This window comes from Melospiza georgiana, chromosome 1 (assembly GCF_028018845.1).
Source record: "Melospiza georgiana isolate bMelGeo1 chromosome 1, bMelGeo1.pri, whole genome shotgun sequence".
In the NCBI taxonomy this organism is placed as follows: Eukaryota; Metazoa; Chordata; class Aves; order Passeriformes; family Passerellidae; genus Melospiza; species Melospiza georgiana.
Window position 1 is genome coordinate 15,606,197 of NC_080430.1, and position 24,562 is coordinate 15,630,758.

The window sequence follows — 24,562 nt, forward strand, 5'->3', positions numbered from 1 at the left end:
CAGGGTAATACTTTGGTTAAAGCTTTTTTTTTCCAAAGCAGCTCACTTTTGACTATAAATTATGAAAACACTGATGAATTTAGATTTAGTTGAGAGCCAAACCCTCCTGAGGCCTGTTTTCCATCTAACACAATGTATAGTTCATCTTGCCATTCACTTTACCTGTTTAATTTTGCTTCTGCTTAGATGAAGGCAGAGAAGAATTACTCACTGTTTTGTAATTAAAGGTAACCTGCTTTGAATTAGTTTTGTAAAATACTCAGAATGTAACCAACCAGACTCTCTATTATGAATTTCACCTTCATGGTGGAAAGTACCCTGAGTGGTAATGAATTTTCTTCCATGAAAAATTTGTGATTTCAGAGTCTATGTGAATTGCCTCTTGCTTTTTGTGTAGAAGTCATGTACAGGATGTAAGGTGGTTCTGTTTATCCTCTGTGTGTGTGTCCATGTTGATCTAGTGATTTAACATAAACTCTTGTGGACTTCCATGTCTGTAATGTACTAGAGGCAAGGTGATGCATATAGTTGTGGTGCAGGGAAGAATTGGACCGAACCTTAAGTGTATTTAGTGCAGAGAAAGAAGCTCTGGTTTTAACAAGCTGCTGTAGAAATAAGGAATTATTTGAATTAGAGGAGCTTTTAAGCTTTCAGACAATGCAGACAAATGTATTTTTATATTCAGAGTTGTTCTCTCTTAGGGAGGACATGTAAATTACTGTTGTGACAAAATGCATAAATGTGTCTAGGATTTGATAGTAATTAATTCATTTTACTTATCTTAGGATAGATTAAGTGCCTCAGTTTGGAACTGGCTATAAAAAGTAACATGTAAACAAATTTAACACACATCCGGTGTAACAGCACGTTTGTAGAACTGAAGGGGCTTTGTTTTCAAATGCAGTGGTTTCTCACTTTCAGTGTTCACAAGCTGTTCAGTCACAGAGCTCCTCTGGACTGGATTTTTAAGGGCACATTTATCTCCATGGCTTTTTTTGACTTGAACTCTATATGACAGAGTCTTAAGTACTGCTAAAATGTTGATGAATTATGTTGTTTCCCATTGGTGCATAGAAAGAATCACTGAATATCCTGAGTTGGGAGGGTCCCACAAGGATCATCAAATTCCTGCTCCTGGGCCTTCACGGGGCAGCCCCAGGAGTCACACCCTGTGCCTGAGAGCATTGTCCAAACACTTCTTCACCTCTGTCAGGCTTGGTGCTGTGAACATTTTCCTGTGGAGCCTGTGCCCAATCACCCTCTGGGTGAAGAACCTTAACTAATCTTGAGCCTAAACCTTCCATGACACAGCTTCAGGCCATTCCCTAAGGTCCTGTCGCTGGTCACCAGAGAGATCAGTGCCAGTCCCTCCTCTTATCTTCGTGAGGAAACTGTAGACTGCAGTGAGGTCTCCCTTCAGTCTCCTCCAGACCAAGTGACCTCAGCCACTCCTCACACGGCTTCCCCTCAAGGCCCTTCACATTTTGGTGAAGGATCCTTTTTGTACTTTCTAACAACTTTCTCTTTCTTACATTGTGGTGCCCAAAACTGCACAGAGGCCTCAAGGGCAGGCTGGGCCAGTGCAGAGTGGAGAGGGACAGTCCCCTCCCTTGCCCAGCTGGCCATGCTGTGCCTGATGCACTCCAGGGAGGCGCTGCAGAGAGATCTCAGCAGATTAGAGGTCTGGGTAACCACATGAACCTCAACAGGCAAAGTGCTGAATTATGTTCCTGGGATGGGGCAACCCTGGATGTAGAGACTGGGCAATGAGAGGATGGAGAGCTGTTCCACAGAAAGGGACCTGGGGGCCTGGTCCATGGCAAGCTGAACCTGAGCCAGCAGTGCCCTGGGGCCAGGAGGGCCAACCCTGTCCTGGGGGGCATCAGGCACAGCATGGCCAGCAGGGCAAGGGAGGCATTGTCCTGCTCTGCTCTGCTCTGCCCTGGGACAGCCTCACCTCGAGGGCTGGGGGCAGGTCTGGGTGCCACAATATAAGAAAGATACAAAACTGTTAGAAAGCATAAAAAGGAGAGCCACAAAGATGGAGCAGGGCCTTGAGGGGAAGCCATGTGAGGAGCAGCTAAGATCACTTGGCCTGTTCAGCCTGGGCAAGAGGACACTGAGGGGAGACCTCACTGCAGTCTGGTGAGGGGCAGAGGAGGGACAGGCACTGATCTCTGCTCTGGTGATCAGTGGCAGGACATGAGGGAATGGCCTGAGGTTGTGTCAGGGGAGGTTTAGGTTGGAATCCAGAAAAGGTTCTTCACTCAAGGGTGGTTAGTCCCTGGGACAGGCTCCCCAGGGCAGTGGTCACAACACCAAGCCCAATGGAATTCAAGAAGTGTTTGTACAGTGCTCTCAGGCACAGGGTGTGACTCTTGGGGGTGCTGCCGTGCAGGGCCAGGAGTTGGACTTCATGCTCATTGTTGGTCCCTTCCAACTCAGGGACTGATTCTGTGATCTGTATTTTTAAGTCTTTTTAATTTTATGGTTTTAGATTAACAGTCAGGAAAACAGAGAACCTTACAAGGTATTTAGCAATTTGAAAGATGTTAGGAAACAGAATACACTATATCCTTATTTTCCTTATTATGCGTTTCTTCTGTAGAGAAAGAGTCCTGTTCTTGTCATCTGCTCTCATGTTTGAAGTAATTTTATGTTTTGTCATCTGGTAAATGTATATATATTGTCTAAATTTTTTACTTATTGGAGGCTTCTTCTAAAATTTCCATCCAAAACTTTACATTTCAGAAACTTAAGCTCAGTTCTTACATCTGTATAAAATGAATTTGGCTTTCAGTCTTGGAATTTTCATGGTACTTGGATACTGTATGTGCTACAGCTATTGCAGTCAACAGTTTTAAAAATGCTTGCAAATTAAATACATATATAGCCAGAAATCCTGAAAAAATATTTACTTATTTATCTTTGAAGGTATCTGTCATCAATGGAAATACTTACATTTTTAGATTCATCACAGGACTGTGGGTTTGAGGAGAACTCTTTGTCACTGCAATTTTGTGTTTCATTTTTAAGGTTAATTCAGTTCTGACTTGTGGCATGATCATTGACATTTACATGGTATGGGCCATGAGGCCTGCATGCAGCAAGTGAATTCACACAGATCAGAAATAGCTTAGAAGAAAAGTGCAAAATGTCTTTGGCACTTATCACCATTATTTTTAATCTCCCCTCCTCCCTTCCAGTGCCCTAAAAAGAAGTAGTTGAGCTGGATGAATCAGTGTTTGGTACAGAGGACGATGCAGATTGTTGGCATTCACCCAGTGCACATCTCAAAACTACAAACTCAGATCTTACATTATTTCACTACTAGTGAAAGGTGAATGACTTTGAAGAGCAGAAGTGAATGTGGTAGAAATAATATGCAGGGCTTTCTGCTTTGCTGCAAGGGAAGCATTGATTTTTGTTTTTACAGAAATACATTTGGTAATGTTTTTTTCCATATTAAAACCCTTATCTAAATCTTAAAAGATACCATGTTCTGTGTCTAGGCTTGTATATTTTGCTATTTAGTGCAAGTTTTTGAGATAAAGCAAAATGATCGATTAAAAAACCAAATCACAGCTGTGTAAAGAACACTATAGCTGACTGAAATAATTTGTATGTTAAAACATGTTTAATGAATGTTCACTAGAGAACCTCTGAAAAATGAAATGTCACAGCAAAACTTTACAGACTTTTCTGTGGTTTTGTGTATTAAATGTTCTGATGCCTGCTTGAACAGTTCTCACCATTCAGAAGACAAGTAGAGTAGTATTGTGCCAGTGTTTTTTATTTGAAAAAATATATTGGAGACTTTTTATCAATGTAATTCAGATCCAAGAAAGATGAGCAGTTTCTTAAAGTCATTCTGTATTCAGTAAAGAAAAATTATGAGAATTCGGCCTGTTGCAGGTATGGGGAGCTTATGCTGATAAATCACTTGGCCACTAATCAATTTTTGAAGCTTCAAAAATAATTCTTTACATCTACCTGACAGTTTTCAAACAAATAAAAGCCATTCTGTTGTCTTCTGTACAGGTTTTTCTTTCCGAGGCATGTAGAATAAATAGAGCAGGTGTGTTAGGAGCTGTGATCTAATTTTGCAGGTTGGGAGCCAAGAACAAGTTCTGCATGCACATACCTCCAGCTTTAATCTTTAAAAGAAGAGCAGACTTAAAAACAAGGAGTACTTGAGCATAAAAATGTGACTTGCTTGACACCTACTTGTTCATTTAGTTACTCCCAGAACAATTCTTCTCTTAGGAAACATGATTTGTTTGGTTGAAACAAGGTAAGGAAGGGAGTGAAGCAATCCAGTTTTAAAGAATGGGGAGCTGATGATGGCAAGTGCTGTATGGGCTGGAGACAGGAGATTAAGGAGGTAAAGTTATTAATAAAAATCTGTGGGCAGTAGAGTACAATGGAGTTCTTTAAATATAGAGGATGTTCTTGAAGGATACAGAAGCTTAGTAGTGATAGAAGTCCAATACTGGGCAAGGATGATAAATTTCTGCTGTGCAGAGAAAGGCATAAATATTCAATAAATATTTTGTTCTGTATTCAGAAAGAGGCTGGATGATGCTTTTACATCTCACCACCTCCATCATTAGTGATGGGAAGAATGTATTATCACTGTACCAGCAACTATTAATGTTAAATGTTTTTAAATCTGCTGCACTGACACCTACAGATACTAAAAAAGAAAAAAAGCTTAGAAGCTGTATGAATTATTCATTTTGAGTTTTAACAAATCATGGAAGAGTGGAGAAATTTTAGAAGGCTGGAGGTGAAGGGGAACTAATGTGCCCAAATTTAGAAAGTATAATAAGTGCACCTTGAAAAGGCTGATAGTAGTATGCTGTCAGTGAAGATTTAAAGGAGAATTACATAATTAATGCTGATGAGAATGGGCAAGTCAGACCTACATTGTACTGCCGCATGGGGTTACTCTTTCTGTAAACTGATATTAGACTGACTGACCTGTAGTCCCCCAGGTCCTCTCTCTTGCCTTTCTTGAAGATGGCTATGTGCCTTTTTCCAGTCTTTGGGAATCTCCCTTGATGCCATGACTTTTGAAAAATGATAGAATGCATCCTTGTGGTGATCAGCTCTCTCAGCACTACTGAATGCATCCTTCTGATCCTGTGGATTTGTACCACTGCACCTTCATCTACTCTTGGTAATGTTATATCAGTGCCTCAGCCTCTTCCATGGCTTCATTCACCTTCTCTGCTAAGCATTAGGCCCACTTTTCCTTAGCCTTTCTTCTGTGACCTTTGCCTTTTTTTCACACTCTATGTGCATGCTTGAGTAGTGTCTTAAATAATTAGAACTCTGCTGTAATCTACAGACACTGAGCATGACTAGCAAAGTTTGGATTCGGACATAAAGTAGGAATTAGTGCTGCTATTCAAAAAAATCGATGTTTGGTTATTTAATTGCCCTAAGTGAGCAGAACTTGAGTGTTAGAATTTGAAGGCTTGACATGACTCAAGCAGTGTAGGTGTCCCACAGCATGGCTTTTATGGTAAGTTAATGAAAAGGTACTGTGTGTCAAACCAAAAAAATGTAGCTGCTTTAAAAGCTTTGTCATGCTTAATTGTTTTCCTCTTGAAGTACTAATTCAGTTTGGTCTTGCTTAGTTTGAGATTTAACTGAATGCATTTGGAATACAAATATCCGTAGGAACAGAAGACAAAGCTGGAGGCCCATAGAGAAAGAAGAATGTTCCCAGGGTTAGCACAGACTGCACGCCACAGCTGGTTGCTGGACAGCATCCAGGAATAATTTTGACATGTTTATTTCACATTTTTTCTCCGTGAACATGTTTTAAGGACACTTCATTAAAAATGTCCGATAGTCTTTGAAGCTCTGTGCCTTTAACGTTTTTCAGACAACAAACAGGGTGGTGGATACAAAAACGAAAATTATTTTGGCAAGGACTATTTGCACAATGAGAACAGCACAAGCTAAGTGAGTGAAGGCAGTAAACTAGGACAGGTTGGATTTTGTTTTATTCTTTTTGGTGTTTTTAACTGTATGAAACATTTTTTAGTAAGTATGGTTCATCAGTAACACAGTGCTGATAATAGACTGCAAGAAAGAGAATCATTTAAATAAATCACAGATTATGTTGTCCTGTATATTTTGTAGCAATGGTGTACCAGTTTTGAACATCAGCTGATATTTTATGTGCTTCTTGATGCTAGTCAATAAAGCATGTCACCAAAACTAGCTACATCTGGAATGTTTTGGTCTATTTAACTTCTACTATTTGTATTAAAAAATGTATGTATACCAGATTGACTAGAAAATACACTCTATTGTGTTCTGATGGTTCTTAAAGTAAATGGCACATTAGTCACTTCAGCCCAGCAATTGCTTTTTCAGTTGGGTCAGAGCTCTGGGAGCTCCCAAACAGGGAATTGTGACATTCCATGCAGGAGAATCCATCAGAGTGGTGACAGTCCTTTCCCATAGAATGAGAGGGATGTGGCCGAGCACAGAACGTGGGTGAGCAGCTGAACTTCTCTGCTGGGGTCTGTCTGGATTAGTCTGGGCCCAGCAGCAGCAGGGAGGGCAGATGCTGCCTCTGCTGCCTGTGCTCAGCTCTCAGCTGGGCTGTCACTTCCCTGGCTGCTGCTCTCATGAGGGTTCCAGAGCTGCAGTTCACATCTTCAGCTGTGGATGTTGAACTGCCCTTAATTATGCAAGATAATTTTGAGTGCAGTGGTTGCATGTTGGGAATTCTTTTTATCTGCAAGTATAAAATTTACACAATAGTCTTTAACACTTAAGGCACCTACTGTGACAGAATTTATATAAAATGTGACTTTTTAATTTTTGCCCTAAATTTGGAACTCTGGGTTTTATGAGGGTGGTTCAGCGGGATTATGTTCTAATTTGTCAGTTTACTGTTTGATGATTCTTCTAATGCAGAACAGTTTATTATGTGCTTGGGAGGCAGTAAAGGTGGAAGCTGCTTAAGATGGAAGTTGCTTATGCTAGTCATTAGATTTTTACAGGATTTTTAGGTATGACCTGTTAAGCATATACTCCTGTCTGGTGAGTAGGATCGTGTTTGGGAAACATAAGATACAACTCAAAGCTGAGCAATGTTTTTAATGTTGGGTATTAAAAAAAAAATCCAACTATTGTATTTGCATCTCTAGTTTTAATAGCATATGTGTTCTTGAAGTGTACTGAACAGTCAGCTATCCAGAAAAAACCCATCCTTAGCCCTGGCACAGTCTGGGCTAGCGCTATTACAGGCAGAGTTTGGGGGCAGAATCAATGTAGCACCAAGACAGTTGAAGCAGTTCTTAGTACAACATCTGATTCCTTACCTGGAGTTTTTTTTTAATACAGGGCTATCTGCAAGGATCAGTTGTGCCTCATGCTGAAATGAATTCTATTACTTCAGTAAAACTTAGAAGTTGCATTTGTGTTCAGCTGAAGAAAACAGGCTTCTTCCTTCAACATAAGTCGCTAAATAGTTCAGTGTATAATTCAAATTAAGAGCTTTTTTTGTTTGTTAGGCCTTAGAATTAAGTTTGCTTTAATAGTCTTAAGCATGTGGCAGTATTAGTTTTTTTTGATGCTAATACCATTTTCCTGTTCTTTGTTTCAACTTCTGTCTTAGGAGTTTGAATTCATGTTAGAGGTGACCCCTTTTGGGAGGGAATTTAAACAGAAAGTCATAATTTGGTAGGCAGTTTGAATTTTAACTTCTTGGAAGTACATCCCATCTTGGCATATGTAATTTATTGCTTGATTTGGCACAGTCATAGTAAATGGATGTTATTTTTCTTTTTAATTTTAATTTTTATTTGTTAGTTCTTGAATGCTTGTTTTGCTTGGGTCTGTGAATACAATATATTGAACTTAAAAAACATACACTGCATTTTATGAAGTATAGAGGATATTGCTGCACAAAATTTATAAATGCCACGATGTAGCTTTCTTGGCCTTTTAAGAAACTTGTAATGGAAATTCTTAAAGAAAGAGCTGTAGATGATGCTCTTATTTGGTACCATGGCAAAATTGAGTACTGTGTTCAAGTTTGCAGCTGTAAAATCAGAAATAATTCCATTATTTTAGTCAGAATTGCAAAAGCAATTCACCTTGCAAAGCCTGAAGTGTTTTTTTTGCTTTTTATTAGCGGTTGGTTTTTTTTCTAGGTAGAATATTAACAACATACCCAGACTATATGAAAATAATGAAACCCTGTAGAATATCCTTCTTGAATGACATAGGAAGTTTTATCAGAAAAATAGCTTATTCTTCAAATGTTAAAGTAGAGGAAGATTAAAAAAAATAGTAAAATACAGCTAATGGGTCTTTTTGATCTTTCCTGTAGTCCTCTTTAATTATTTTGGTTGGTATCTTTGTATGTTAACCTCCTTCTGCTCTTTGAAATAATCTGGACTTGTCTAGTATAAAAACTGGTTATTCATTAGGTAAATAAAAAGTATATATGGCATTTTATTGTAAAATATCTTTATTCTCTGCCAATCAATCTGAAGTTCTCTTTAATCCATCAGCATAACTAAATAATAACTAAGGGAGGCTTAGGTAATTCTGAGGTATGGTAAGAGCATTGCCATAGGAATTGATGGAACAATCTGTCCTATGTATGTAGACCAAATTTTGCTGTCATTTTCAGGCTACCCTTTGCTGTCAGTTAGTAAATACAGTTTGATTTCTGAGAGAGAGTTGTTGATGTTTTTAAGACTCATCCAGACAAAGCTGTAAGGCCAGTGTTGACCCTGTTTTCAGCAGGGGAGTTGGGCAGGATGACCTTGTGCAGTTTCTGCCAACCTGAATGATTTTGTGAGTAGCTGTGTACACAGCCACAGATGTTTGTCTGGTTCTGTGAAGTTTTACTGTAACTCCAATGGAATTGCTGTTTTAGTATTTGTGATATTGTCTATCTGAAAAGAAAGCTAATGCACTGCAGCAGGTACACAGTGAGAAGTAAAATATGTAGTCAGGTCAAATCAGTAATTAATTACAATCAAAAGCCAGAAAGTCTCAGAGTTTAATTAGGTATTACAAACTGAAAACCATAGTGGTGTGCAGCAATTCCACTATGAATTATGTAATATATTGCTGACAGAAGTGTAAGATACAGAGGTTGTGTCTTAGGAAACTGCATTGTTGAGAATCCCAGCAAAGCTTCTAAGCAATTTGGACCCAAGCAATAAATGAGTGCTTAATTAAGAACCAGGATAATGTGGTGGTGGGGAGGAACAGGAGTAGAAGGAACTGTCCTGTTTGAATTATAAAGTGAATTCTAGGTTAGTCATTACCCACTCAGAATGGTACACATTTCTGTTTCTTGTTTTGTTTTAAATATTAAGTTAATTTGAATGGTAAGAACTCTGGGCAGCATAGTTTTCATGTAGTATGCTATAAAAATGAAATTTGTATTTTCCAGAACTATTTTTTTAGCTGTCCTAAGAGTCAAGAACAAAATTTATCCATTTGTATTGATTCATCATTTCACAGTTACGTTCACACCAGTAACAACCAAGATTGTGTATTAAATCAGGAACTTTGGCCTTTTAATACAAGGTAGTGGCAAAGATGTCTAACCCAGACATGGAACTTACTAAGGAAAACATAATATGGCAATCTGTCCTTTTAAATTGGAAATTCGGGAAAAAAGATGTTATTTTTTGCCATTCAATGAATTGGCTAATATTAGGCATAATAGTGACCAGGCTCTTTTGAATTTTTTCAGAATGGATTTGTTTTCTTAAATGGAAAATAGTTGGGGTTATTTATAGTCATAAAAATTGTTCTAGTACACTTTATTTTAATACACATACATTTCATAAAATGAAGACTCAATATTGCACCTTCTTTAGCCTTCTCTTCTCCCAGTGTCTTTTTGAGAAATTTCACTTTAATACATTTTTTTGCAGGTCCTTGAATTTGCTTTTTTGGAGATAGTTATAGTTATAAAATAATAATTAGTGAGACTGTATGCTAGTTTGGCCACAATAGTAGAAAATATGTGAAACAGCCTCATTTCTTGCAGCGTATTTGCTAGTCTTTATTCATACAAGTGAAAAACCTCCAGGCTGATTTCAAAAGACTTATCTCCTCAAGAAAAGCAATCATTTTTCATTTGCCTGCTATTTTAAGCCGAACGTTGATGTTGCCCTATGTTGTTTCATAAATAAGCTTTTATTCTCAGCAACATGTTACTGAAAGTGGCATAGAACCTGTCGTGTAGGCACAGTTCCACTCTGACAGATGGGCAGAGTGTAGGCTTGCCAGCCAACCATTCCCCACATCACCCAGCAGAGTATGAAGGGAAGCATTTTTGTCCAGGATTGCCCCTGTGGCATTCAGTGCATGCAAGGCTTGAAGTTCAGGAAATGCGCTCGGGCTGGTCCATCTCACAGGATGACCAAAAGTTTAAAAATAGCCTGGGTTTTAGGTTCTGCTGGGTTTGTACTGATCTCTTTCTTTTTGTGGTTCTGCTGAAGTCATCTAATGGGCTCAGCCAAAAGAATTCTGCCATGGACACGCATTTCTCCGTGATGAATTATCTAAGTATGGAAACATAAGCAGTGAGCAATTTCACACACTGTTGTTTGTGACTACATGCATATCTCTTTGGGTATAGAATAGGAAGACTAGGATCTGAAACAGGATCAACTCCTGATGTAAAAATATGAAAAATAGAAAACATGGAGTAAATCAGACATTTGAGACTGAAGATGCGAATGGCGAAATGTAGAATATTTTTGCAGGTTTTCAGAAATGCAAATCAGCTGTTGCTTGGTTATTGGGATTTAGGATTTTGGAGGGGTTTTTATTTTTTAAAGAAATTGGCTTAATGCCTTGTGCTTGATTTTTATTAAGTAGCCAAGCACTGCAGGCTTTTGGCAAATACACTTGCTTGAACAAATGCTTTTGTGTGTTACGCTAGTCAGTCATTGTGTCTGTCATTTTTATCTCCCTCTCTATTTTTTCATAGCTTCAATGTTTTAATCTTTTATTTCAAGTCTAACTTGGCCTTTGTATAACAAAGGATTTTCCCAACTTTCCTGGAAGCTGTGCTGATTCAATACTTTCAGGCTTTTTGGGGAACTTGGTTTCAGTTGAAAAGTTTCTAAATTATGGGAAATACTGTTTGCATGGCACTCATTTACAAGATGGCATGGTATGTGAAAGAACAGGTGTGAAAAATGAAGTGAATAAAATTGCTTTTGAAATACAAATGGGCATTTCATGGGCTTCTGTCAGGACAATGTCTTTTTTAAACTGTAATAAGTATTTAATATTTCTTTTTAGCTGGATGCTTTCCTTCTGAAATTAAATTACATAATATTTCTTTACATGCTTAGTTTAAATTAAAATTCATAATTAAGTCTAATATGAAGTTACAAGATTTGATTTAATGCTTTCTTCTAGTGCCTGTACTAATGTACACTGTATTAGAAGGTGCAGTCGTCATTGAGACACTTTGTTCTTTTAACAAAAGGTACCAAAAATAAATTTGGTTAGGGTCATAGTGGTCTAGTTTAATACTGTTATGATAATAAGTCCTATAATTACTTTCAGGTAGTTCTTCCTTCCCAGAGGATGAGGTTTTTAGTTTTGATGTCTGCTTAAAGCATGAGGATGACAGTAAAATTAATGTCATAACCTTTGCAGCCTATTTATCGCTTTCTCTGTAATATCCTAAAGGATTTTGTGTAACATCTAAGATAAATGTCTTAGTATGGACAAGCATCGAATTAGGTTAATTGGGTTCAACTGATATTCATATTCAGTGTGTCTGTCAGGACACCTGTTTCATATAAAAGACCTGTGGGTATCTTCCTGTGAAAATTGCTTTGAAATTATTACACGTATATGCTCTGCTTCCTTTGGATGTTAAAGACTGAATTACAGTATGGGATTTTTTTTCCAGTTTGCTTGCTATTTTTGCCTCTTAGGAATAATGAAATTTATCCTTTCATTCTCTGGTAACATGAGGAATAGTACAGGCATGATAGAGGTTATTTTATGGCATTAAGAGAGATTTTACTTTCTAATTCTGTCCAGCTTCAACTCCACTTCACTTGAAATTCTTATAATAGATTTCTTTTCATCTCTGAGTAGTCAGCAGCAGATTTCTAGAAAACTAATTTGAGTTCTGGAACACTGAGACTTGAATGAGTTTATTTAGGGCCTTATGGTAGAGTTATAAACTGAGCGAAACAAATTTTAAGATTATATACAATTTTAAGAATTTTTATCATTTTGATAAGCTGTCGGGTGGAGAAGAATTTATGATATTGGCAGATAGAAATCAATGTATTTGGAAAAAACCAGTATTGGATTGAAATATAACCAGAGAAGAGTGAAAGAACATTTGCCTCTTCAGTACTCAATGAAAGCATCAGGACATACTGAATTATTAGTAGCTGACCAGCCTAAATCTTTTTCTGGATATAGCAATGTAAAAGAAGTACAAAATTTAATTATTAATTTTAGTTCTAAGTGTAGCTTTTTTTGAACATCGGCATGTTTTGTTTTTGGTTTTTTGTTGTTGTTTTTTTTTTTTTTTTTAATGGGAAGTAGTCATACCAATTCAGATTTATAGTGAAATGGGAAAAAAACCTCCCAAACCTGCTCAGGGCAGGCATAAATAGTTTTGTGGTTATAATCTTCAAATTCTAAAAGTTTAAATCAATGTACTGTACAGAACTTTTTAGTTAGACTGCATTTTCTGTTTAGGACATGCATAAAATGTGTGTAGACAATAAATATCTGTTAAACATGTTAGAGCCTAGCAGGAAAGTGTCAAAAACTGTCAGAGGAAGGATCAAAAAGACAGAATCACAATTGATGTATTTGAAAACAGTGTAAAACACAGATGGGACCAATGCACAATGTTTATGGTTTGCTTTGTAAACTATATGTAGTCAAAGAAAACATGCTTTAACACATAATACATATAAGGATTAGATAAAAATGGAGGGATAAGAATTTGTCCCGATTTCAGAATCTTGAGCTCTTCAGTTTTTCCAAAAAGGGAGGTTGCTTGTTTAAATATCTCCAAAAATAAAGTGTAGTGAAAGGTTCTTTCATATGACAACAATAATAAAAATACTATTCATGAATTGCTAAAAGAAATTATCAATGTTAATTGGAGAAATTATACTATTTTAAAATTATTATGATTATTATTAAGAGCAGGTGATCAATGTCTGTCAAATAAGGAGTGATTTTCTAGGTTAATACCATTACCTTGCTGCAGTTAGAGTTGAATTCAAATCAGAGATGCCTCTGGAAAATGTTTGGATTTATATGATTGAATTTCGTGTTGTAGTGTAGGGGTTTGTGAATGTGTCTGGGAAGAACATTGGAAAAATGTCTGGAGCTTCTATTTCCTGTTGTATTCTAAGAATTGTTGATCTGTATCCTGAAGTCTGGTTTGTTGTCATTCTAAAAGTAGATAGTAACTATCGATGAGGCACCCTCTTAACATTATTTAATGCTCCCATACACAGGGAAAGACCATGGAAACCTAAAAAAAAAGGTGACTTTGAAATAATAATTTTGAGAAGCTTTATTTGAATATAATTTTTCAAATTATTTTTACAAGAATATGTGTTGCTTTAAATGTTTCAGTGTGTTTTGGAGTCCTGTAAATACTGAGGAGGGAGAAAAACTTCAGACTTTGATTCTCTGAAAAGCTGTTATTGATCAATATGGCCTTAAAGAAGGATGTCCTACCATGTGGGTGACAGAAGTTGGAAAGCCACACTGATTTCTGGACGTGTCTCACCATTCCAGAATTACATCAATGTGGCCAATGTGTTCCATTCTTGGATGTGCAGAGGGAGCTGTCTGTATGTTCCCACAACATCCATCTGCGTTTAGATGAGCCAGTGTGTGTTTGGGTGCTGGGCCTGACAGCTCATGGCTTGGCTGCTCAAGTACCACGGACAGAGGCTCTCTGAGGCAGCTGGGGATCTGCTGATGGGCATCAGGAAGCCACTGCCTGGAGGTGCTGGTTGATGTACCAGCATGCATGTTAGCCATGGCTCAGGACAGAAGGTGCAGGTGCCAGAGAGCTTCTCCTGTTTGCTGTGTGAGAGGTTTCCTCACAGCAGCCATGCTCAGTGTTCTTCTGTGCTTTGAGGTTGAGCTTCCTGAAAATGGAACTGGTTTTCCTTTTACTTTACTGCTACCTAGAGAACCATCTTCTTCCAGAACCTCACCATTGCTTTTTGAGAGTCAATTGCATGATAGTAAAGAAATATGTTCAAGGCTCATTTTGTTTGGGATTTACATCACTATTTGTCCTATGTATTCAGTATTTAAGCAAAACTAATCTTTGGTACTTCATGTGCTCAGAAGGTGTGTCTTGAGTGCATGTCTGGCATGTTCTTTATGTAAGGTTCTCCTGGCTGTTGAATTGGTCAGGAAAGTCGGCAATCTCCACACCTGTGCAGCTGGCTTTGTTTGTGGAAATGTTGTAGATGTTCATTGGTATGAAAGCCAAGATCTGAGTAAATCCTCAAGAAGTTTTAGTTCAGTCAATGGACTTTTCTGTTACCTTCCCAAAGCCTCTGGCTGCATCAGGAGAACAAGAGCTTCATACCCTTTGTGATGTCTAACATGTTACTGGTGTTCAGTTGAACCAAACTATGATGCAGCCATTCCAAAAGCTGGGCCATTTCATGAAAAATAAATCTAAGTGGATAACAACAGTTTTATATTGTCATTGTGTTATCCTGTGTCTTTCCTCCCTGACTGTTGAATCCCACTTCAGCAGAGCTTGAACAGCACACTGAGCTGCACTGGAAAGAAGTGGCCAACTCTTCATTTACGGGGTGGCCATTTGATGTAAAGCCATTTTGTCCAATGCAGTGCATCACATCTTGTTGTAAATACCAACACATTCAGGACAGGTGGCAGTGTAATGTTTGGTTCACAAGAGCAAAGTAGTATCTTCATTGTAGCATCCATGGAGGATTCTGCTGGTCAGACAGTTGTGTGGGATCCGTGCAGTCACATAGGATCACAATGATTCGGGTTGGAAGGGACCTTAAAGGCCCCACTGAGTCCCAAAGCCCTGCCTGGGCAGGTAACCTGCTAGATCACATTGCTCAAAGCTGCATCCAGCTTGGCCTTGGGGAGGCATTCATGGCTTCTCTAGGGAAACTGTTCCAGTGCCTCACCACCCTTACAGTAAAGAATTTCTTCCTAGTATCTAATCTAAACCCATCCTCTTTCAGTTTAATGCCAATACTCCTTGTCCTATCTGCAGATGCACTTTTAAAAAGTCCACTCCAGCTTTTCTGCTGGCTGCCTTTAGGTACTGGAGGGTGCTATAAGGTCTCCTTGGAGCCTTCCATTCTTCAGGCTGATCAGCCCTAGCTCTGTTTTCATAGAGAGGTGCTTTAGCCCTTTGATCAACACTGGGACTCTCCTCTGGATCCTCCCCTACAGGTCCACATGTTTGAGGGGAAATGATTGCTTAACCCTATTTTGTCTGTGCTTCTTCAGAATGTATTGCCACGTTGTGTTGGGATTTTAGCTGACTAGAGAATTGTAAAAGTACAAGGCCGTGGCTAATTCCAAGTCCTGCACCTGCAAGATAGCGTGTCCTTGGGCCTAGCTGTAGTATGATAACAAATAGTGAAAGAGACATGAGAAAAAAGAGATGTAACCCCTAAAGAATGGGGCAGAGCTGATGTTGTGGTGAGGCCAATGGATGGTATAAATTACAGAATATTCATGAGCTTATTACTTTCTGTATAAGTGACTGATGCTCTCTTCAATAAACAGAGCTTGCTGATCTCATACTGAGCCCCGAGTTTCTCTGCACCCAACAAATGGCTCATCTCTGACAAACGGATTATTCTGCAACAACCTTGGGATTCATGACTGTCCTCTTTCCTGGCTTTAAGAAGGTTGTTCAATCACAAGAAGCCTAAGTTAGTAGTGTTGAAATATGGAGAGCACATATAGGGGTCCAAAGAAACCCTTGGTTTAAATCTCTGGTGGTGTTTTCATGAGCGCTGTGGACGTATTGGGATCCATTCTGAAATACAATCTGGAAACTATTGCCGTTGTCCTGTTCATTTTTTTTTGTTAGTTTGTAAGAAATTATCAGAGCTTCTAAGTATCTGTATTTCTTTCTAGGAACATTGTCGTAACTGTTAAAGGGCATAATGCAGAATCCGTTAACAGTTTCTGCAGGTATGGTATGCTTTCTATACTTTATTTAGAAACTAGATGCTTGTGGTTCAAAATGTGGAAAAAATATCATCATTATTAATCACTGTATTACTTGTGTCTACTACTCTGCTGTGGTATGATTTGGAAAAAAAAGCCATTACTGCAGCATTTATCACGTTAAACAATTACAATAGCTAAAAGTGTATTCTTCTTTAGGGCTTTGCTAATTACTGTTAACACCTGAAGTGCATAAATCTGCTTCTTCTTTGATTCAGCAGATTTAAGTATTCAGGTTTTATTAATTTTTTTTTAAATCTTCATATATTTGAAAATCCCTGCTATATTTGATCCCCATATTAAATGGGGTTAAATCTATCTGCAAATTATGCTACACTGTTAGTAGAAATAGAAAGAAACATTAACTTGGATTTTTTTTAATGCCTTTTCTTCAGCATTCCCATCCTTACTAATTTTTTTGTGTGTTTAGTTCTTTCTTCTATGTGGTTTCTTCAAAAGTTGTCTTTCATTTGATTTAGTTTTCACTAGGGTTGATGTCTTGATTTTTTCCCTCTGTTATTAGTAAGGGTATTTATGTATTCTCAAGCCTCTAAATGTGTAGCTGTAACTTAAGTTTCCTTTCTCTTTTGATCTGTGTCTCAATGCTAATGTTTAAGTATGATTTTTAACATGAATGTCATTTTTAATGATACTTAAATGTGAGTGAATGTTTGATGGGTATGACATCAGCTCTAATGGACCTTTCAGAACCATTGCTGGTTGTCAGTTAAGTTTCCATTGTTAGTACTTATGTTAATTAGGAATAGCACTATCTATTACTTTATTTGAAGCCTTGAGCTTTTACTGTCATGTAAGTTTATACTTTGCCTGTTTTGTGAAGACTGAGTATTTTTATGATGCTTTAATAATTCTGAGAAGCTGTTCCAGAAGCATGTCATTCTGATTGATCTTAGTTGATGAGTTCTGTGTCTCTTGGGACTATTCTTTCAAGGAAGACAGTACTTCCTGTTGGGTAAAGCTGCCCACCCCAGAGTGTGCTCTACATTCTCATGCTTGTGACTAAAGTACTCACTTCTAATACTTAAAAGCATTAATTTAATTTTTTCTTTAAGTAACAGGAATTTGACTCTGTTTATAGTCTTACGTTAAAGACATCTCTGAATAGTAATAGGAGAACAGAGACTGTGAAGCTATATGTAAACTTTAAATTGATTAAGCATTTGCTTTGAAATTTTTTTGAAGGCTTTTTCTTTTTTCTCCTAAATCAAAGTCCATTCCAGTCAGTATCCTGTTACTGACTTGTACCCAGAGGGAATGGTAAAGCTCACTTGGCAGTGAGCTTCCATGCTAGAAGTCACAGAATCACAGAATAAGCTGAGTTGGAAGGGACCCACAAGGATCACAGAGTCCAACTCCTGGCCCTGCACAGCCCCACCCCCAAGAGTCACACCCTGTGCCTGAGAGCATTGTACAAACACTTCTTGAATTCCACTGGGCTTGGTGTTGTGACCACTGCCCTGGGGAGCCTGTCCCAGTGCCCAGCCACCCCCTGGGTGAAGAACCTTTTCTGGATTCCAACCTAAACCTCCCCTGACACAACCTCAGGCCATTCCCTCATGTCCTGCCACTGATCACCAGAGCAGAGATCAGTGCCTGTCCCTCCTCTGCCCCTCACCAGACTGCAGTGAGGTCTCCCCTCAGTGTCCTCTTGCCCAGGCTGAACAGACCAAGTGATCTCAGCTGCCTCACAAGGCTTCCCCTCAAGGCCCTGCTCCATCTTTGTGGCTCTCCTTTTTATGCTTTCTAACAGTTTTGTATCTTTCTTATATTGTGGCACCCAGACCTGCCCCCAGCACTCGAGGTGAGGCTGTCCCAGGGCAGAGCAGAGCAGGACAATGCCTCCCTTGCCCTGCTGGCCATGCTGTGCCTGATGCCCCCCAGGACAGGGTTGGCCCTCCTGGCTGCCAGGGCACTGCTGGCTCAGGTTCAGCTTGCCATGGACCAGGCCCCCAGGTCCCTTTCCATGGCTCTGCTCTCCATCCTCTCATTGCCCAGTCTGTCCATACATCCATGGTTGCCCCATCCCAGGAACAGAATTCAGCACTTTGTCTGTTGACTTCCATGTGGCTGGTGGTTACCCAGTCCTCTAATTTGTCCAGATCTCTCTGCAGCGCCTCCCTAGATCATGACCAGGAGTGATATCAGTGTGAAACGATGATACTCTACAAACACATTAGTCTCTGTATTTTTTTTTACTATGATACTTTTCTGTCCTTATATCAAGTACCACTTGTTTCTTAAATGTAGCACTTTGAAAACATGCAGGGTATTAGTAATTTGTGATGATTTATGTACAGCTCTTATGTTGGTACATTTCTTACAAATAAAACTTTCAGAAATAGATTAGATTGGAAATAGAAGCTATCCATCAGTTGCATTCCATGTGGCATATTTGTCAGTGTTTCTGTACTTGGAGTGTGCTTGTTATTTTTCAGTTAAGTATGGAAGTAATGATTAGTGCAAGTTCTTTGAGTGACAGCTAAACACTTCACTGCTGCCATTTGTCATGTAATAGCAGGTGTTCTGTAATTTAATCCGTACTCCTTCAAGACATCTGTATTTTTCTCAGTTTTAAAATATTTTTTAAGAAGCGTGACTATCTTTTAAGTAGCAAGCAATTGTAACACCATGTTCAATTAGATGCACTTTTCTGAACCGTAAGTATTGAACTTGTCAAATTTTATTTCTTCCTCAGGATTATGAAATTATCATTTCATTCATATGACAACATATGACATGACAACAATCACTGAAGCATTATATTTGACTATTCACACTCATGTTAAATATTTGCCATTGAGCAAGTGTTGGTATTTTTTATAATGCTCTATCATGGCATACAATACCACTGTGCCTTAGTGAACTGAAATACCGTTGACATTGTCAGATTTTAGAAAATATTTTTGTTAAATGACTCTATCATGAAAGAACCGTGTATCTTAGACAAATATTTTGCAAAATATAAAGCTGTCCTGGTTTGTTAATCTAATATGTTTTGTCTTTTTAAAATATCCATTGGAAAATAATATCACACACTAAAGTAATAGTTTTGTCCTTCAAGTATGTTTAATTTAGGTTTTTTAGAATCATAGGTCAAGTGTGGTTCTGCACATTTTGTATCCATGTTAGTATGGTGTTTGGTGCTGGGAGATCTCAAACTTCCATTAGCCTTGTAAATGTGTTCCTTAGCATCAGCTCTCACTTTGCTGGAACCCCTGCTGCCTTTGTATCATTAACATAAATGCAGGTGCAAATAGCATTTATGTACTTTGATAGAAAGCAGTTGGAGACGTTTCACTGTGGGACACGACACTTTCAGATTGTGTACATCTGTTCAAATAATGTATCCAAGCCAGTGACATGAATGCAAGGATAAAAACATCTGCCCCTGAGACCATTTGCCATACAGCAGATGCTTGCATCTTTATTTATGCAGATGGTTTGTGTGATGAGCTGAGCAATGATGAAAGCGAGAAAGTTTGACAAAGATTTCAGGGTATTCCTTGGGATGGGAAAATCTGTTGGTAACAGTGCTTTGTTTTCATATGTCTAATGAAAGAAGAACATCTAGTGTAAATAGTGGTGGTTCTAGTAACATGGACGTGCCATTTCAGGCATTGACCAGATTAACACAAGGTCAGTAAAGGATTTTTTTTTTTTTTTAATCTGAGGCACAATAATTGTACTGCAGTTATAGAAGATGTTAATAGAAGTTATTACTTTCAAATGGAAAGGCTCAACCGCTTAGCTTTAGGCTGCTCTCAAGTTATACAAAACAGTGAATTGACTGAAGAGTTTGCAGAGGTAGAATGTTTTGGAAAACCAAGCTAACTCATCACAAAGTTGTTCAGAGGTTGGATGCGGTTCTGTACCTGATTCTGTGTCTCGGGGGATTGTTCAGGACAAGCTGTGTTTAACATTACAAGATTATTAGGCAAATGATTAGGCCTGTGTGTAGTTTGGAGCTGGCAGTGGGGCAGTGCCCAGTGTGAGCCGCGGCGTGAGCCGGGCTGGCACCGGCGGGACGGGCACCGACTCCCTCTGCTGGCTCCGCTCCGGGCTCGCCGTGCGCCCGCACGGACACGGCAGCGCCGGGCTGCGGCACCCGGCCGGCTAAGGGCACCAGCCTCTCCTTGCCAGCCTCTCACTGCCAGGCCTTCTGATCCATTATCACCTGTCAGCAGTGTGTGTATTCCACTGTTCCTTTACAGCACATCCAGCCCCTTCTCTTGAGAACCAGCGCTGCCTTTAAACAGCATGGTGGCTGGCATGAGCGAGCTAGCCATGTCAATAAGCATTGCAAATAATTGTAATTATGCACTGGAGGAGGAAAACCAGTCAGATACTGTAATTTAAATTGTTTTCTGCTGCATCCTACTGCCAGTAAGGTCTAGCTGTGTTCAAGTTCAGCAGCAAATGATAATTTTTTATATTAGGAAAACTAATGTTTGCCTAGCTAGGAATAGTATTTCAGAAGATGTTTTAGTTTGCTTATGCTGTCCAGAGTCACGTCTGTCTTTGAAAAAAGATACATACCTATTTGAAGCACTGTGGAGATCCTTTAATCTTTATTTTAGTTTTAATCTTTAGCGGAATTAACTACAGGTAGCAATGTTATGTGTATCTCAGCCAGAGCTGGAGAGTTTTTCTGAAGAAATCTGGCTCCTGAAGAAAGAAAAGGGGGCACAATTAGAGCAAACAAAAACCTTAGATAGGATTTCCCATTCAAAACTTAGACCACTTAGGTAATTTTCAGTGAAATTATCAATTTAAAAAATCCCCGAGAAGATATTCTCCAGCTATCCTTTGCGTTTGACAATTTTTCCTTTCCTTGGAGAGTGATAAATTTGTGTATAATTTATAACAGAGGACTCAAAATAGTCCAGGCCAAGACTGACAATATTTTGATCCTCTGTTCATGAGGGAACATTTTTGAGGTTTGTACTACAGAAGTCACCCTGCAGATGTTTTTAATGCCTCAAGTAAAATATGGTTGCTATATCGAGGCAAAGTGGCAAATTAATTGTTATCTCTTGCATACAGTGTTTCTTTAGAAAAAAGTGCACTGATTCTCACAAAAAAAAAAAAAAGTACTCTTTAACAGGAATAAAACTTTTGCTTTTTTGTTGTGTTCTCTTTTGTTTGCATGTCAGTATTGAAAAATATTAAATTTTTGGTGTAGTAAGAGGCCTAATTCCCTTACTGAAGTGAGACATACATGTCCCAAAGAGGGTTGAACTCTCAGTAAGATGTAGGTATGTTCTCTTTTTTTGAAAGAAGAGCAAAAATCTAATCAGAAATTATTTTATGACTTTATTTATTAAATGGTTCTACTTGACCTTTTCATGCTGCATAGTTTTTGAAGAATTTTGCCTTCACTTTTTAGCAGTCTCGGTAGTTACTGTTTCCTGTACTTAATAGAAAATAAGTCCGTTAATTACTACTTACATGAGGCATATTGAAATTTTGTCTGTGCTGATTTGATCTTAATGGACCCTTTAAAAATAACTTTACATTGATAATAAACTTTACATTGATAAATTAACAGTGGATGAATTACTGTTTCGGTCCATATCTTTCCTGAAGCTCACTAAAAGAAATTTCCACTGGTAATTCTCTCAGGAATTTTGAAAAATCCAATTTCAGGTGTTTATCTCCACTTTCTAAAGTACCTGATTTATATTTGCAATGCTGTATGGGGGTTATGAATTACTGGTTTATGACCAATGCTTCCATCACCTCTTTGAATTATTTTCTGAACAATTAGTTCCCCCAAGTGGCTGCATCACTGCAGCCTTGCTTTGCAAATCTTCAGGGATGGTGTCCTCTGTGGAACAGAATGACTGAGCAAAACCAACAAAGATAACCACTGGACTTGCAGTGATAGCAAAATAATTTCCATTGTACTCACTTGCATCCTGTCAGATCACCAAGGTTTCTAGATGATGCCCGCTTTGAGGCTGACATGATTGGTTGCTGAAACTAGCAGAGGCATAAAGAGGCTGAAATACAGTCTTTGATATCTATCTAACAGTGGCTCTCCAAAAGAAGTTCTGTGCTCAAATAGGAATTAAATTCAATCATTTATTTGTGTGGTTGCAGAGGCCAGGCACCATTTTGAGCCCTTAGTTCTTATACTGCCATAGTCAGAAAAGTCTGTGTAGTTTCTTCAGCTGTAAAGGTGGAAAAGGTTATTAGTAATTACAGATGCTTTATGTCTAGCTTTCTTTATGCCAGTTTTTATTTCTTGATATGAAAATATTTTATCTACTTAAGACCTATTAATTTTGTTGACCTTAATATGAAATGAGTAGCTTATAACTTGAAAGGCTGTGCCTTCAAAAAATGGAAAGCTTTTAAAGTTCACAAACACTGCATGAGAGGTGCTAAAAAAGCATTTAGATCTGCTAGTAAATGTATTTTAAATTCACTGCAAAAGTGTCTAAAAATCTCTTATGTATATGTATTCTGACTCTTAGGAAAGACTTTGAAGACTTTCTTCCTTTATACAGTAGCACAAAAAAGGCTTTTTATAATAGGAGGTTGTGTTAAGCCATGCATTGCTCACATTATATATAGGAAGCTGCTTTTGAATAGTGATTACCTATAGTGATTTACCTATAGGGATTTTTGAATAGTGTGGCTAATACATTTCAGGTCTCAACTCAAAAGGTTGCCTCAAAGCTGTTGGTCACTCATGGTTCCCTACAGAAATAGTATTTCATACATATTTTAAAAGTTATTTGTGGTGGGATGATACGGAGATCCATGAAATCTAAATCTATGAGAAATCAAAAATTATATCTTAATTATTCATGTTGTTAATGCTGCTGATACAGTGACTAAATTTCTCACAATGTGTTAACTTGTGTTTAACAAGTCTGCTTTAGTATGGGTATTTTTTATGTTATACTTTTCTCTGGGGACAGAGATACTGAAGCCAAGATGCTGGTGAGAGTGATGGGCAGGTAAAAAGTTTTTGCCTTGTATCTAGTCTGAATCTACTTTGTTTTAGTTTAAAACCATTATGCCTTGTCCTGTTTCTGCAAGCACTTAAGTGTCTCTGTCTCTCTTTTCAGCCCTTTTCAGGTATGGTAAGGCCCCAGTTAGGTCTTCTTGGGGCCTTCCCCAGACTAAACCCCATGTCTCTCTCAGCCTTTCCTCATATAAGAGGTGTTCCATCCTTCTCATCATTTTTGTGGTCCTACTCTGGACTTGCTCCAGCAGGTCCATGTCTTTCCTGTGCCGAGGGCCACAGGGCTGACGCAGTGCTGCAGGTGGGTCTCAGCAGGTCAGAGCAGAGGGGCAGAATCCCCTCCCTCCCCTGCTGCCCACGGTGCTCTGGATGCAGCCCAGGACACTCTTTAGGCTGTGAGTGCTCGTCTGCAGCTCACAGTCAGCTTTTCATCCACCCCCAGGTGCTTGGCAAAGCTGCTCTGAATCACTTTGGCCCTGCCTGTATTGATACCAGGGACTGTCCTGAGCCACGTGCAGGAACTCATGAGCTTCCCATGGGGCCACTTCTTGATCTTGTGCAGGCACCTCGGGCATTTCATCCTCCAGGTGTGCCAGCTGCACCTCTCAGCTTGGTTTTGCCTGCAGACTTGCTGAGGGTGCACTGAATGCCATTGTCTGTATGGACCCAAGGGACACCACGTGTCACCCATCTCCATGTGGGCATTGGGCTGTTCTCCATGAGCATCAGCCAGTTCCTTATCCATCCAATAGCCAATATCAACAGAGTCTGTACCTCTCCAATTTAGAGAAAAGGACTGTGTGAAAGGCCTCTCCTATGTACACTTTCAAATAACAGAGGGAAGGCAATTCTGGAAGTTGAGAAAGTGGTGTAAACTATTTTTTTTTTCTTAAGTTATGCTAGATTTGTAAAAACTTTGGCAATATATGGTTAATAGTGCAGAAAGGACATTTCAGGCAACACCAAAAAACTCAATTAGAGAGGAAACTGGAGAACTTCTTAAATGCAAACTATATGCCCATGATCTTGGATTACTGTATGACTTACCTCTGCAAGGTGACAGTTTATACTAAAAATAGTTGTGGCTTATTCCCATGCTGAAAAACGCCACTAGAAATTTTAATGTTGAACATCCTCTTTAATGGAGTCCAATTAATGTAAAAAACAGTGAACCTTTGTTATTTCAATGTGCTCTTCTTCTAAGAAGAGTCTTTTGGAGACAATTTAAGGAATCCAGAGAGCATTCCACTGCTCACAGAATTTCTTGAAATGCCCTATAATCCTAATACCTTAAAATAATAAATTTGC

At 38.7% G+C, this 24,562-nt stretch overlaps 1 protein-coding gene across 4 annotated transcripts in view; it reads left to right on the forward strand.

Annotated features, from left to right (window-relative positions):
- The window catches only part of ZNF438 (zinc finger protein 438), a 52,251-nt gene that overhangs the window by 15,506 nt on the left and 12,183 nt on the right, over positions 1-24,562 (forward strand). For 3 of the 4 annotated variants that reach the window (XM_058040291.1, XM_058040283.1, XM_058040307.1), the window contains exon 4: positions 16,165-16,221. The exons of the other annotated variant lie outside the window; for it this stretch is intronic. In XM_058040291.1, coding sequence (XP_057896274.1) covers positions 16,194-16,221 — 28 coding nt within the window. In that variant the 5' untranslated portion in view covers positions 16,165-16,193. The remainder of the gene's footprint in view (positions 1-16,164; positions 16,222-24,562) is intronic. 4 annotated transcript variants of the gene reach the window in all.